Here is a 15,293-nt window from a genome sequence, read left to right as displayed (position 1 = left end):
AACTACAACAACAGTTGCTCCAACCACCATTACAGTTGCTATAACTACAACAGCTGTTGCACCAACAACCACAACTGTTGCTCCAACAATGACAACAACAGTTGCTCAAACCACCACTACACTTGCTCAATCTACAACAACTGTTGCTCCAACAACAACAACAGTTGCTCCAACCACCACGACTGTTGCTCCAACTACAACAACAGTTGCTCCAACCACCACTACAGTTGCACCAACAACCAAAACTGTTGCTCCAACTACAACAACAGTTGCTCCAACCACCACTACAGTTGCTCCAACTACAACAACTGTTGCTCCAACCACCACTACAGTTGCTCCAACAACAACAACAGTTGCTCCAACCACCACTACAGTTGCTCCAACTACAACAACAGTTGCTCCAACCACCACTACAGTTGCTCCAACCACCACTACAGTTGCTCCAACTACAACAACAGTTGCTCCAACCACAACTACAGTTGCTCCAACCACCACTACAGTTGCTCCAACTACAACAACTGTTGCTCCAACCACCACGACTGTTGCTCCAACTACAACAACAGTTGCTCCAACCACCACTACAGTTGCTCCAACCACCACTACAGTTGCTCCAACTACAACAACAGTTGCTCCAACCACCACTACAGTTGCTCCAACTACAACAACAGTTGCTCCAACCACAACTACAGTTGCTCCAACCACCACTACAGTTGCTCCAACTACAACAACTGTTGCTCCAACCACCACGACTGTTGCTCCAACTACAACAACAGTTGCTCCAACCACCACTACAGTTGCTCCAACTACAACAACTGCTGCTCCAACCACCACTACAGTTGCTCCAACTACAACAACAGTTCCTCCAACCACAACTACAGTTGCTCCAACAACAACAACAGTTGCTCCAACCACCACTACAGTTGCTCCAACTACAACAACTGTTGCTCCAACCACCACTACAGTTGCTCCAACAACAACAAAAACAGTTGCTCCAACCACCACTACAGTTGCTCCAACTACAACAACAGTTGCTCCAACCACCACTACAGTTGCTCCAACTACAACAACAGTTGCTCCAACCACAACTACAGTTGCTCCAACCACCACTACAGTTGCTCCAACTACAACAACAGTTGCTCCAACCACCACTACAGTTGCTCCAACTACAACAACAGTTGCTCCAACCACAACTACAGTTGCTCCAACCACCACTACAGTTGCTCCAACCACCACTACAGTTGCTCCAACCACAACAACTGTTGCTCCAACAACAACAACAGTTGCTCCAACCACAACTACAGTTGCTCCAACCACCACTACAGTTGCTCCAACCACAACTAAAGTTGCTCCAACCACCACTACAGTTGCTCCAACTACAACAACAGTTGCTCCAACCACCACTACAGTTGCTCCAACTACAACAACAGTTCCTCCAACCACAACTACAGTTGCTCCAACAACAACAACAGTTGCTCCAACCACCACTACAGTTGCTCCAACTACAACAACTGTTGCTCCAACCACCACTACAGTTGCTCCAACAACAACAACAACAGTTGCTCCAACCACCACTACAGTTGCTCCAACTACAACAACAGTTGCTCCAACCACCACTACAGTTGCTCCAACTACAACAACAGTTGCTCCAACCACAACTACAGTTGCTCCAACCACCACTACAGTTGCTCCAACTACAACAACAGTTGCTCCAACCACCACTACAGTTGCTCCAACTACAACAACAGTTGCTCCAACCACAACTACAGTTGCTCCAACCACCACTACAGTTGCTCCAACTACAACTACAGTTGCTCCAACCTCCACTACAGTTGCTCCAACTACAACAACAGTTGCTCCAACCACCATTACAGTTGCTATAACTACAACAGCTGTTGCACCAACAACCACAACTGTTGCTCCAACAATGACAACAACAGTTGCTCAAACCACCACTACACTTGCTCAATCTACAACAACTGTTGCTCCAACAACAACAACAGTTGCTCCAACCACCACGACTGTTGCTCCAACTACAACAACAGTTGCTCCAACCACCACTACAGTTGCACCAACAACCAAAACTGTTGCTCCAACTACAACAACAGTTGCTCCAACCACCACTACAGTTGCTCCAACGACAACAACAGTTGCTCAAACCACCACTACAGTTGCTCCAACCACCACTACACTTGCTCAAACTACAACAACTGTTGCTCCAACAACAACTACAGTTGCTCCAACCACCACTACAGTTGCTCCAACTACAACAACAGTTGCTCCAACCACCACTACAGTTGCTCCAACTACAACAACAGTTGCTCCAACCACTACTACAGTTGCTCCAACCACCACTACAGTTGCTCCAACTACAACAACTGTTGCTCCAACCACCACGACTGTTGCTCCAACTACAACAACAGTTGCTCCAACCACCACTACAGCTGCTCCAACCACCACTACAGTTGCACCAACAACCAAAACTGTTGCTCCAACTACAACAACAGTTGCTCCAACCACCACTACAGTTGCTCAAACCACCACTACAGTTGCTCCAGCCACCACTACAGTTGCTCCAACTACAACAACAGTTGCTCCAACCACCACTACAGGTGCCCCAACTACAACAACATTTGCCCCAACTACAACAACAGTTGCTCCAACCACCACTACAGTTACTCTAACCACCACTACACTTGCTCAAACTACAACAACTGTTGCTCCAACAACAACAACAGTTGCTCCAACCACCACTACAGTTGCTCCAACTACAACAACTGTTGCTCCAACCACCACTACAGTTGTTCCAACAACAACAACAGTTGCTCCAACCACCACTACAGTTGCTCCAACTACAACAACAGTTGCTCCAACCACAACTACAGTTGCTCCAACCACCACTACAGTGGCTCCATCTACAACAACAGTTGCTCCAACCACCACTACAGTTGCTCCAACCACCACTACAGTTGCTCCAACTACAACAGCTGTTGCGCCAACAACCACAACTGTTGCTCCAACAACGACAACAACAGTTGCTCAAACCACCACTACAGTTGCTCCAACCACCACTAAACTTGCTCAAACTACAACAACTGTTGCTCCAACAACAACTACAGTTGCTCCAACCACCACTACAGTTGCTCCAACCACAACTACAGTTGCTCCAACCTCCACTACAGTTGCTCCAACTACAACAACTGTTGCTCCAACCACAACTACAGTTGCTCCAACCACCACTACAGTTGCTCCAACCACCACAACAGTTGCTCCAACCACCACTACAGTTGCTCCAACTACAACAACTGTTGCTCCAACCACAACTACAGTTGCTCCAACCACAACAACAGTTGCTCCAACCACCACTACAGTTGCTCTAACTACATCAACTGTTGCTCAATCCACCACTACAGTTGCTCCAACTACAACAACAGTTGCTCCAACCACCACTACAGTTGCTCCAACTACAACAACTGTTGCTCCAACCACAACTACAGTTGCTCCAACCACAACTACAGTTGCTCCAACTACAACAACTGTTGCTCCAACCACCACTACAGTTGCTCCAACCACCACTACAGTTGCTCCAACCACAACTACAGTTGCTCCAACCACAACTACAGTTGCTCCAACTACAACAACTGTTGCTCCAACTACAACAACAGTTGCTCCAGCCACCACTACAGTTGCTCCAACTACAACAACTGTTGCTCCAACTACAACAACAGTTGCTCCAACTACAACAACAGTTGCTCCAACCACAACTACAGTTGCTCCAACCACCACTACAGTTGCTCCAACTGCAACAACTGTTGCTCCAACCACCACAACAGTTGCTCCAACCACCACTACAGTTGCTCCACCTACAAATACGGTTGCTCCAACCACCACTACAGTTGCGCCAACAACCACAACTGTTGTTCCAACTACAACAACTGTTGCTCCAACCACCACTACAGTTGCTCCAACCACCACTACAGTTGCTCCAACCACCAATACAGTTGCTCCAACTACAACAACAGTTGCTCCAACCACCACTACAGTTGCTCCAACCACCAATACAGTTGCTCCAACTACAACAACAGTTGCTCCAACCACCACTACAGTTGCTCCAACCACAACAACAGTTGCTCCAACCACCACTACACTTGCTCAAACTACAACAACTGTTGCTCCAACAACAACAACAGTTGCTCCAACCACCAATACAGTTGCTCCAACTACAACAACAGTTGCTCCAACCACCACTACACTTGCTCAAACTACAACAACTGTTGCTCCAACAACAACAACAGTTGCTCCGACCACCACTACAGTTGCTCCAACCACCACTACAGTTGCTCCACCTACAAATACTGTTGCTCCAACTACAACAACTGTTGCTCCAACCACCAATACAGTTGCTCCAACTACAACAACTGTTGCTCCAACCACCACTACAGTTGCTCCAACTACAACAACAGTTGCTCCAACCACCACTACAGTTGCGCCAACAACCACAACTGTTGCTCCAACTACAACAACAGTTGCTCCAACCACCACTACAGTTGCGCCAACAACCACAACTGTTGCTCCAACTACAACAACTGTTGCTCCAACTACAACAACAGTTGCTCCAACCACCACTACACTTGCTCAAACTACAACAACTGTTGCTCCAACAACAACAACAGTTGCTCCAGCCACCACTACAGTTGCTCCAACTACAACAACAGTTGCTGCAACCACCACTACAATTGCTCCAACTACAACAACTGTTGCTCCAACAACAATTACAGTTGCTCCAGCCACCACTACAGTTGCTCCAACTACAACAACAGTTGCTGCAACCACCACTACAGTTGCTCCAACTACAACAACTGTTGCTCCAACCACCACAACTGTTGCTCCAACTACAACAACAGTTGTTCAAACCACCACTACAGTTGCTCCAACAACAACAACTGTTGCTCCAACCACCACTACAGTTGCTCCAACTACAACAACAGTTGCTCCAACCACCACTACACTTGCTCAAACTACAACAACTGTTGCTCTAACAACAACAACAGTTGCTCCAGCCACCACTACAGTTGCTCCAACTACAACAACTGTTGCTCCAACTACAACAACAGTTGCTCCAACCACCACTACAGTTGCTCCAAGTACAACAACAGTTGCTCCAACCACCACTACAGTTGCTCCAACTACAACAACTGTTGCTCCAACTACAGCAACAGTTGCTCCAACCACCAATACAGTTGCTCCAAGTACAACAACAGTTGCTCCAACCACCACTACTGTTGCTCCAACTACAACAATGGTTGCTCCAACCACCACTACAGTTGCTCCAACTACAACAACAGTTGTTCAAACCACCACTACAGTTGCACCAAATACAAACACTGTTGCTCCAACTACAACAACAGTTGCTCCAACCACCACTACAGTTGCTCCAACTACAACAATGGATGCTCCAACCACCACTACAGTTGCTCCAACTACAACAACAGTTGCTCTAGCCACCACTACAGTTGCTCCAACTACAACAACTGTTGCTCCAACAACAACAACAGTTGCTCCAACCACCACTACAGTTGCGCCAACAACCACAACTGTTGCTCCAACTACAACAATGGTTGCTCCAACCACCACTACAGTTGCTCCAACTACAACAACAGTTGCTCCAACCACCACTACAATTGCTCCAACTACAACAACGGTTGCTCCAACTACAACAACTGTTGTTCCAACTACAACAACTGTTGTTCCAACTACAACAACAGTTGCTTCAACCACCACTACAGTTGCTCCAACTACAATTACAGTTGCTCCAACTACAACAACTGTTGCTCCAGACACCACTACAGTTGCTCCAACTACAACAACAGCTGCTCCAACCACCACTACAATTGCTCCAACTACAACAACAATTGTTCAAACCACCACTACAGTTGCACCAACCACCACAACTGTTGCTCCAACAATGACAACAACAGTTGCTCAACCCACCACTACAGTTGCTCCAACCACCACAACAGTTGCTCCAACTACAACAACAGTTGCTCCAACCACCAGAGTTGCTCCAACTACATCAACAGTTGCTCCAACCACCACTACAGTTGCTCCAACTACAACTGTTGCTCCAACTACAACAACTGTTGTTCAAACTACAACAACTGTTGCTCCAACCACCACAACTGTTGCTCCAACTACAACAACAGTTGCTCCAACCACCACTACAGTTGCTCCAACCACCACTACAGTTGCTCCACCTACAAATACTGTTGCTCCAACTACAACAACAGTTGCTCCAACCACAACTACAGTTGCTCCAAACACCACTACAGTTGCTCCATCTACAACAACAGTTGCTCCAACCACCACTACAGTTGCTCCAACTACAACAACAGTTGCTCCAACCACAACTACAGTTGCTCCAGCCACCACTACAGTTGCTCCAACTACAACAACAGTTGCTCCAACCACCACTACAGTTGCTCCAACTACAACAACAGTTGCTCCAACCACAACTACAGTTGCTCTAACCACCACTACAGTTGCTCCAACCACCACTACAGTTGCTCCAACCACCACGGCTGTTGCTCCAACTACAACAACAGTTGTTCCAACCACCACTACAGTTACTCCAACTACAACAACAGTTGCTCCAACCACAACTACAGTTGCTCCAACCACAACAACAGTTGCTCCAACCACGACTACAGTTGCTCCAACCACAACAACAGTTGCTCCAACCACGACTACAGTTGCTCCAACTACAACAACAGTTGCTCCAACCACCACTACAGTTGCTCCAACAACCACAACTGTTGCTCCAACAACCACAACTGTTGCTCCAACTACAACAACGGTTGCTCCAACCACCACTACAGTTGCTCCAACTACAACAACTGTTGCTCCAACCACCACTACAGTTGCTCCAAGTACAACAACAGTTGCTCCAACCACCACTACAGTTGCGCCAACAACCACAACTGTTGCTCCAACTACAACAACGGTTGCTCCAACCACCACTACAGTTGCTCCAACTACAACAACAGTTGCTCCAACCACCACTACAGTTGCTCCAACTACAACAACAGTTGCTCCAACCACCACTACAGTTGCTCCAACTACAACAACAGTTGCTCCAACCACCACTACAGTTGCTCCAACTACAACAACTGTTGCTCCAACAACAGCAACAGTTGCTCAATCCACCACAACAGTTGCTCCAACCACCACGACTGTTGCTCCAACTACAACAACGGATGCTCCAACCACCACTACAGTTGCTCCAACTACAACAACAGTTGCTCTAGCCACCACTACAGTTGCTCCAACTACAACAACTGTTGCTCCAACAACAACAACAGTTGCTCCAACCACCACTACAGTTGCGCCAACAACCACAACTGTTGCTCCAACTACAACAATGGTTGCTCCAACCACCACTACAGTTGCTCCAACTACAACAACAGTTGCTCCAACCACCACTACAATTGCTCCAACTACAACAACGGTTGCTCCAACTACAACAACTGTTGTTCCAACTACAACAACAGTTGCTTCAACCACCACTACAGTTGCTCCAACTACAATTACAGTTGCTCCAACTACAACAACTGTTGCTCCAGACACCACTACAGTTGCTCCAACTACAACAACAGCTGCTCCAACCACCACTACAATTGCTCCAACTACAACAACAATTGTTCAAACCACCACTACAGTTGCACCAACCACCACAACTGTTGCTCCAACAATGACAACAACAGTTGCTCAACCCACCACTACAGTTGCTCCAACCACCACAACAGTTGCTCCAACTACAACAACAGTTGCTCCAACCACCACAGTTGCTCCAACTACAACTGTTGCTCCAACTACAACAACTGTTGTTCAAACTACAACAACTGTTGCTCCAACCACCACAACTGTTGCTCCAACTACAACAACAGTTGCTCCAACCACCACTACAGTTGCTCCAACCACCACTACAGTTGCTCCACCTACAAATACTGTTGCTCCAACTACAACAACAGTTGCTCCAACCACAACTACAGTTGCTCCAAACACCACTACAGTTGCTCCATCTACAACAACAGTTGCTCCAACCACCACTACAGTTGCTCCAACTACAACAACAGTTGCTCCAACCACAACTACAGTTGCTCCAGCCACCACTACAGTTGCTCCAACTACAACAACAGTTGCTCCAACCACCACTACAGTTGCTCCAACTACAACAACAGTTGCTCCAACCACAACTACAGTTGCTCTAACCACCACTACAGTTGCTCCAACCACCACTACAGTTGCTCCAACCACCACGGCTGTTGCTCCAACTACAACAACAGTTGTTCCAACCACCACTACAGTTACTCCAACTACAACAACAGTTGCTCCAACCACAACTACAGTTGCTCCAACCACAACAACAGTTGCTCCAACCACAACAACAGTTGCTCCAACCACAACAACAGTTGCTCCAACCACGACTACAGTTGCTCCAACCACAACAACAGTTGCTCCAACCACGACTACAGTTGCTCCAACTACAACAACAGTTGCTCCAACCACCACTACAGTTGCTCCAACAACCACAACTGTTGCTCCAACAACCACAACTGTTGCTCCAACTACAACAACGGTTGCTCCAACCACCACTACATGTGCTCCAACTACAACAACTGTTGCTCCAACCACCACTACAGTTGCTCCAAGTACAACAACAGTTGCTCCAACCACCACTACAGTTGCGCCAACAACCACAACTGTTGCTCCAACTACAACAACGGTTGCTCCAACCACCACTACAGTTGCTCCAACTACAACAACAGTTGCTCCAACCACCACTACAGTTGCTCCAACTACAACAACAGTTGCTCCAACCACCACTACAGTTGCTCCAACTACAACAACTGTTGCTCCAACAACAGCAACAGTTGCTCAATCCACCACAACAGTTGCTCCAACCACCACGACTGTTGCTCCAACTACAACAACAGTTGCTCCAACCACCACTACAATTGCTCCAACTACAACAACAGTTGCTCCAACAACAACTCTTGCTCCAACCAAAACTACAGTTGCTACAACCACCACAACTGTTGCTTCAACGACATCGACAGTTGCGCCCACCACCACAACTGTTGCTCCAACAACAACAACAGTTGCGCCAACCACCAAAACTGTTGCTCCAACAACAACATCGTTTGCTCCAACCACCACTACAGTTGCTCCTTCAACAACATCATTTGCTCCAACCACCACTACAGTTGCTTTAACTACCACATCAGTTGCTCCAACAACCAAAGCTTTTCCTCCTACAATACCAGTTGTTCCGACCACCACAACTGTTGTTTCAACAACTACATCATTACTTGCTCCAACCACCACTACAGTTGCTCCAACAACAACAACAGTTGCTCCGACCACCACTACAGTTGCTCCAACAACAACAACAACAACAACAGTTGCTCAGACAACAACATCATTTGCTCCAACCACCACTACAGTTGCTCCAACAACAACATCATTTGCTCCAACTACCACTACTGTTGCTCCAACTACAACAACAGTTGCTCCAACCACCACTACAGTTGCTTTAACTACCACATCAGTTGCTCCAACCACAAATACAGTTGCTCCAACCACCACAACAGTTGCTCCAACAACTGTTGCTCCAACAACAACAACAGTTGCTTCAACCACCACTACAGTTGCTCCAACTACAACAACTGTTGCTCCAACTACAACAACAGCTGCTCCAACCACCACTACAGTTGCTCCAACTACAACAACTGTTGCTCCAACCACAACTACAGTTGCTCCAACTACAAAAACAGTTGCTCCAACCACCACTACAGTTGCTCCATCTACAACAACTGTTGCTCCAACCACAACAACAGTTGCTCCAACCACCACTACAGTTGCTCCAACTACAACAACAGTTGCTCCAACGACAACAACTGTTGCTCCACATACAACAACTGTTGCTCCAACTACAACAACTGTTGCTCCAACTACAACAACTGTTGCTCCAACTACAAAAACAGCTGCTCCAACCACCACTACAGTTGCTCTAACTACAACAACAGTTGCTCCAACCACCATTACAGTTGCTCCAACTACAACAACAGTTGCTCCAACTACAACAACTGTTGCTCCAACCACAACTACAGTTGCTCCAACTACAACAACAGTTGCTCCAACCACCACAACAGTGGCTCCACATACAACAACTGTTGCTCCAACTACAACAACTGTTGCTCCAACTACAAAAACAGCTGCTCCAACCACCACTACAGTTGCTCTAACTACAACAACAGTTGCTCCAACCACCACTACAGTTGCTCCAACAACAAATACAGTTGCTCCAACCACCACTACAGTTGCTCCAACCACCACTACAGTTGCTCCAACTACAACAACAGTTGCTCCAACTACAACAACAGTTGCTCCAACCACCACTACAGTTGCTCCATCTACAACAACAGTTGCTCCAACAACAAATACAGTTGCTCCAACCACCACTACAGTTGCTCCAACCACCACTACAGTTGCTCCAACTACAACAACAGTTGCTCCAACCAAAACTACAGTTGCTCCAACCACCACTACAGTTGCTCCAACTACAACAACAGTTGCTCCAACCACGACTACAGTTGCTCCAACTACAACAACAGTTGCTCCAACCACCACGACTGTTGCTCCAACTACAACAACAGTTGCTCCAACCACCACTACAGTTGCTCCAACTACAACAACAGTTGCTCCAACCACCACGACTGTTGCTCCAACTACAACAACAGTTGCTCCAACCACCACTACAGTTGCTCCAACTACAACAACAGTTGCTCCAACCACAACTACAGTTCCTCCAACCACCACAACAGTTGCTCCAACTACCACAACAGTTGCTCCAACTACAACAACAGTTGCTCCAACCACCACTACAGTTGCTCAAACTACAACAACTGTTGCTCCAACGACAACAACTGTTGCTCAACCCACCACTACAGTTGCTCCAACCACCACGACTGTTGCTCCAACTACAACAACAGTTGCTCCAACCACCACAACAGTTGCTCCAACTACAACAACAGTTGCTCCAACCACCACTACAGTTGCTACAACTACAACAACAGTTGCTCCAACCACCACTACAGTTGCTCCAACTACAACAACTGTTGCTACAACTACAACAACTGTTGCTCCAACTACAACATCAGTTGCTCCAACCACCACTACAGTTTCTCCAACCACCACTACAGTTGCTCCAACCACCACAACTGTTGCTCCAACAAAAACAACAGTTGCTAAAACCACCACTACAGTTGCTCCAACAACATCAGTTGCTCCAACCACCACTACAGTTTCTCCAACCACCACTACAGTTGCTCCAACCACCACAACTGTTGCTCCAACAAAAACAACAGTTGCTCCAACCACCACTACAGTTGCTACAACCACCACAACTGTTGCTTCAATGACATCGACAGTTGCGCCCACCACCACAACTGTTGCTCCAACAACAACAACAACAGTTGCGCCAACCACCACTACAGTTGCTCCTTCAACAACATCGTTAGCTCCAACTACCACATCAGTTGCTCCAACAACCAAAGCTTTTCCTCCTACAATACCAGTTGTTCCGACCACCACAACTGTTGTTTCAACAACTACAACATTACTTGCTCCAACCACCACTACAGTTGCTCCAACAACAACAACAGTTGCTCCGACCACCCCTACAGTTGCTCCAACAACAACAACAGTTGCTCAGACAACAACATCATTTGCTCCAACCACCACTACAGTTGCTCCAACAACAACATCATTTGCTCCAACCACCACTACTGTTGCTCCAACTACAACAACAGTTGCTCCAACCACCACTACAGTTGCTCCAACAACAACAACAACAGTTGCTCCAACCACCACTACAGTTGCTTTAACTACCACATCAGTTGCTCCAACAACCAAAGGTTTTCCTCCTACAATACCAGTTGTCCTGACCACCACAAGTGTTGTTTCAAAAACTACAACATCAGTTGCTCCAACCACCACTACAGTTGCTCCAACAACAACAACAGTTGCTCCAACAGCAACAACAGTTGCTCCAACCACCACTACAGTTGCTCTAACTACAACACCAGTTGCTCCGACCACCACTACAGTTGCTCCAACAACAACAACAACAATTGCTCCAACCACCCCTACAGTTGCTCCAACAACAACAACAGTTGCTCAGACAACAACATCATTTGCTCCAACCACCACTACAGTTGCTCCAACAACAACATCATTTGCTCCAACCACCACTACTGTTGCTCCAACCACCACAACTGTTGCTCCAACAAAAACAACAGTTGCTCCAACCACCACTACAGTTGCTACAACCACCACAACTGTTGCTTCAATGACATCGACAGTTGCGCCCACCACCACAACTGTTGCTCCAACCACCACTACAGTTGCTCCTTCAACAACATCGTTAGCTCCAACTACCACATCAGTTTCTCCAACAACCAAAGCTTTTCCTCCTACAATACCAGTTGTTCCGACCACCACAACTGTTGTTTCAACAACTACAACATTACTTGCTCCAACCACCACTACAGTTGCTCCAACAACAACAACAGTTGCTCCGACCACCACTACAGTTGCTCCAACAACAACAACAACAATTGCTCCAACCACCCCTACAGTTGCTCCAACAACAACAACAGTTGCTCAGACAACAACATCATTTGCTCCAACCACCACTACAGTTGCTCCAACAACAACATCATTTGCTCCAACCACCACTACTGTTGCTCCAACTACAACAACAGTTGCTCCAACCACCACTACAGTTGCTCCAACAACAACAACAACAGTTGCTCCAACCACCACTACAGTTGCTTTAACTACCACATCAGTTGCTCCAACAACCAAAGCTTTTCCTCCTACAATACCAGTTGTCCTGACCACCACAAGTGTTGTTTCAAAAACTACAACATCAGTTGCTCCAACCACCACTACAGTTGCTCCAACAACAACAACAGTTGCTCCAACAACAACAACAGTTGCTCCAACAACAACAACTGTTGCTCCAACCACCACTACAGTTGCTCTAACTACAACAACAGTTGCTCCGACCACCACTACAGTTGCTCCAACAACAACAACAACAATTGCTCCAACCACCCCTACAGTTGCTCCAACAACAACAACAGTTGCTCAGACAACAACATCATTTGCTCCAACCACCACTACAGTTGCTCCAACAACAACATCATTTGCTCCAACCACCACTACTGTTGCTCCAACTACAACAACAGTTGCTCCAACCACCACTACAGTTGTTTTAACTACCACATCAGTTGCTCCAACAACCAAAGCTTTTCCTCCTACAATACCAGTTGTCCTGACCACCACAAGTGTTGTTTCAAAAACTACAACATCAGTTGCTCCAACCACCACTACAGTTGCTCCAACAACAACAACAGTTGCTCCAACAACAACAACAGTTGCTCCAACAACAACAACTGTTGCTCCAACCACCACTACAGTTGCTCCAACAACAACAACTGTTGCTCCAACAACAACAACTGTTGCTCCAACAACAACAACTGTTGCTCCAACTACAACAACAGTTGCTCCAACCACTACTACAATTGCTTCAACAACAACATCAGTTTCTGCAACCACCACTACAGTTGCTCCAACAACAACAACAGTTGCTCCAACAACAACAACAACAACAACAACAACAACAACAGTTGCTCCAACCACCACTACAGTTGCTCCAACAACAACAACAACAACAACAACAACAATTGCTCGAACCACCACTACAGTTGCTCCAACAACAACAACAACTCCAACCACCACTACTGTTTCTCCAACAACAACAGTTGCTCCAACCACCACTACAGTTGCTCCAAATACCACACTGATTCTTACAACCAGGACATCAACAAATACAACCACAAAACACCCAACAACCACAAAACTTCCAGCAACCACAAAAGGTCCAGCAACCACAAAACGTCCAGCAACCACAAAACATCCAGCAACCATAAAACGTCCAGCAACCACAAAACGTCCAGCAACCACAAAACTTCCAGCAACCACAAAACGTCCAGCAACCACAAAACATCCAGCAACCACAAAACATCCAGCAACCACAAAACATCCAGCAACCACAAAACTTCCAGCAACCACAAAAGGTCCAGCAACCACAAAACGTCCAGCAACCACAAAACATCCAGCAACCACAAAACGTCCAGCAACCACAAAACGTCCAGCAACCACAAAACTTCCAGCAACCACAAAACGTCCAGCAACCACAAAACATCCAGCAACCACAAAACGTCCAGCAACAGCAAAACGTCCAGCAACCACAAAACGCCCAGCAACCACAAAACGTCCAGCACCCACAAAACGTCCAGCAACCACAAAACGTCCAGCAACCACAACAACTCCAGTTCTAACACGCCCCCCACCAACAGTAACTATAACTGTTGTGATAGTACTTCCATTTGATCCACAATATGAAGACCAGCAAAGTACCAAATTTCAGGAAATGGCAAAACTTATCATGACGTGGGTAAGTTTACCTAATATATAAAAGCACATCGTTGTGCTTTGTTGCAATTATAAAATGTATATAAGCAGCCATTACTGCACACTTGACCCAAATATTGCTTCTTTATCATTTTAAAGGCAAGCTTATGAGTGTAGTGCCATTTCAAGATTACCAGTTGGCTAGGCTCTATCTATCAGTTTTACTGTAATAAATGTTAAAGTATTTTTTCTGTAGGGAAAATTGAGCAGCAATCTCATTTTCCATTTGTAAAACTAAACAAAAACACTATTTCTAACTTATTCTCTTTTTTGGGAAAGGATATCAAACAGGTAAAACATACATCTTAATGCTCATTTAAAACTTGCGTACAGAAGGTGAAACCTGAAGTGCGATTTGATCGTAGCCACCGCTGGTGGCCATAATGATAAATGCCAAGTCTTGCGTGGAAACAACTGTACGCCATTTTCTGTTATACACTTGTTTCATAATTTTTTTTTCAATTCAATTCAATTTTATTTATATAGCGCTTTTCACAAAAGTCAATTGTTTCAAAGCAGCTTTACATAAATAGAAGCAGGGAAAAGCACAGAAAAATGACAGATAGCACAACAAAATACATGATAGCATAAGCAGTTAAATTTGCTGCGGCTATGACTCAATATTATAAGCGAACATATTACTAAAGTAACGTCTAGAAGAGGAAGCTAAGTAAAGCCCAAAAAGGCTGCCTCCC

General features: G+C 46.1%; 1 protein-coding gene across 1 annotated transcript in view; it reads left to right on the top strand.

Annotated features, from left to right (window-relative positions):
* LOC135743858 (uncharacterized) overlaps positions 1–15,293 on the top strand; it is a 62,882-nt gene that overhangs the window by 38,882 nt on the left and 8,707 nt on the right. Inside the window, exon 15 of the mRNA XM_065261719.2 lies at positions 8,802–14,581. Within this exon, the coding sequence (XP_065117791.2) occupies positions 8,802–14,581 (5,780 nt within the window). The remainder of the gene's footprint in view (positions 1–8,801; positions 14,582–15,293) is intronic.

Source organism: Paramisgurnus dabryanus, chromosome 2 (assembly GCF_030506205.2).
Source record: "Paramisgurnus dabryanus chromosome 2, PD_genome_1.1, whole genome shotgun sequence".
Taxonomy (NCBI): Eukaryota; Metazoa; Chordata; class Actinopteri; order Cypriniformes; family Cobitidae; genus Paramisgurnus; species Paramisgurnus dabryanus.
The sequence above is the reverse complement of the archived record's forward strand: the minus strand, read 5'-3'. Positions and strand labels throughout refer to the sequence as shown.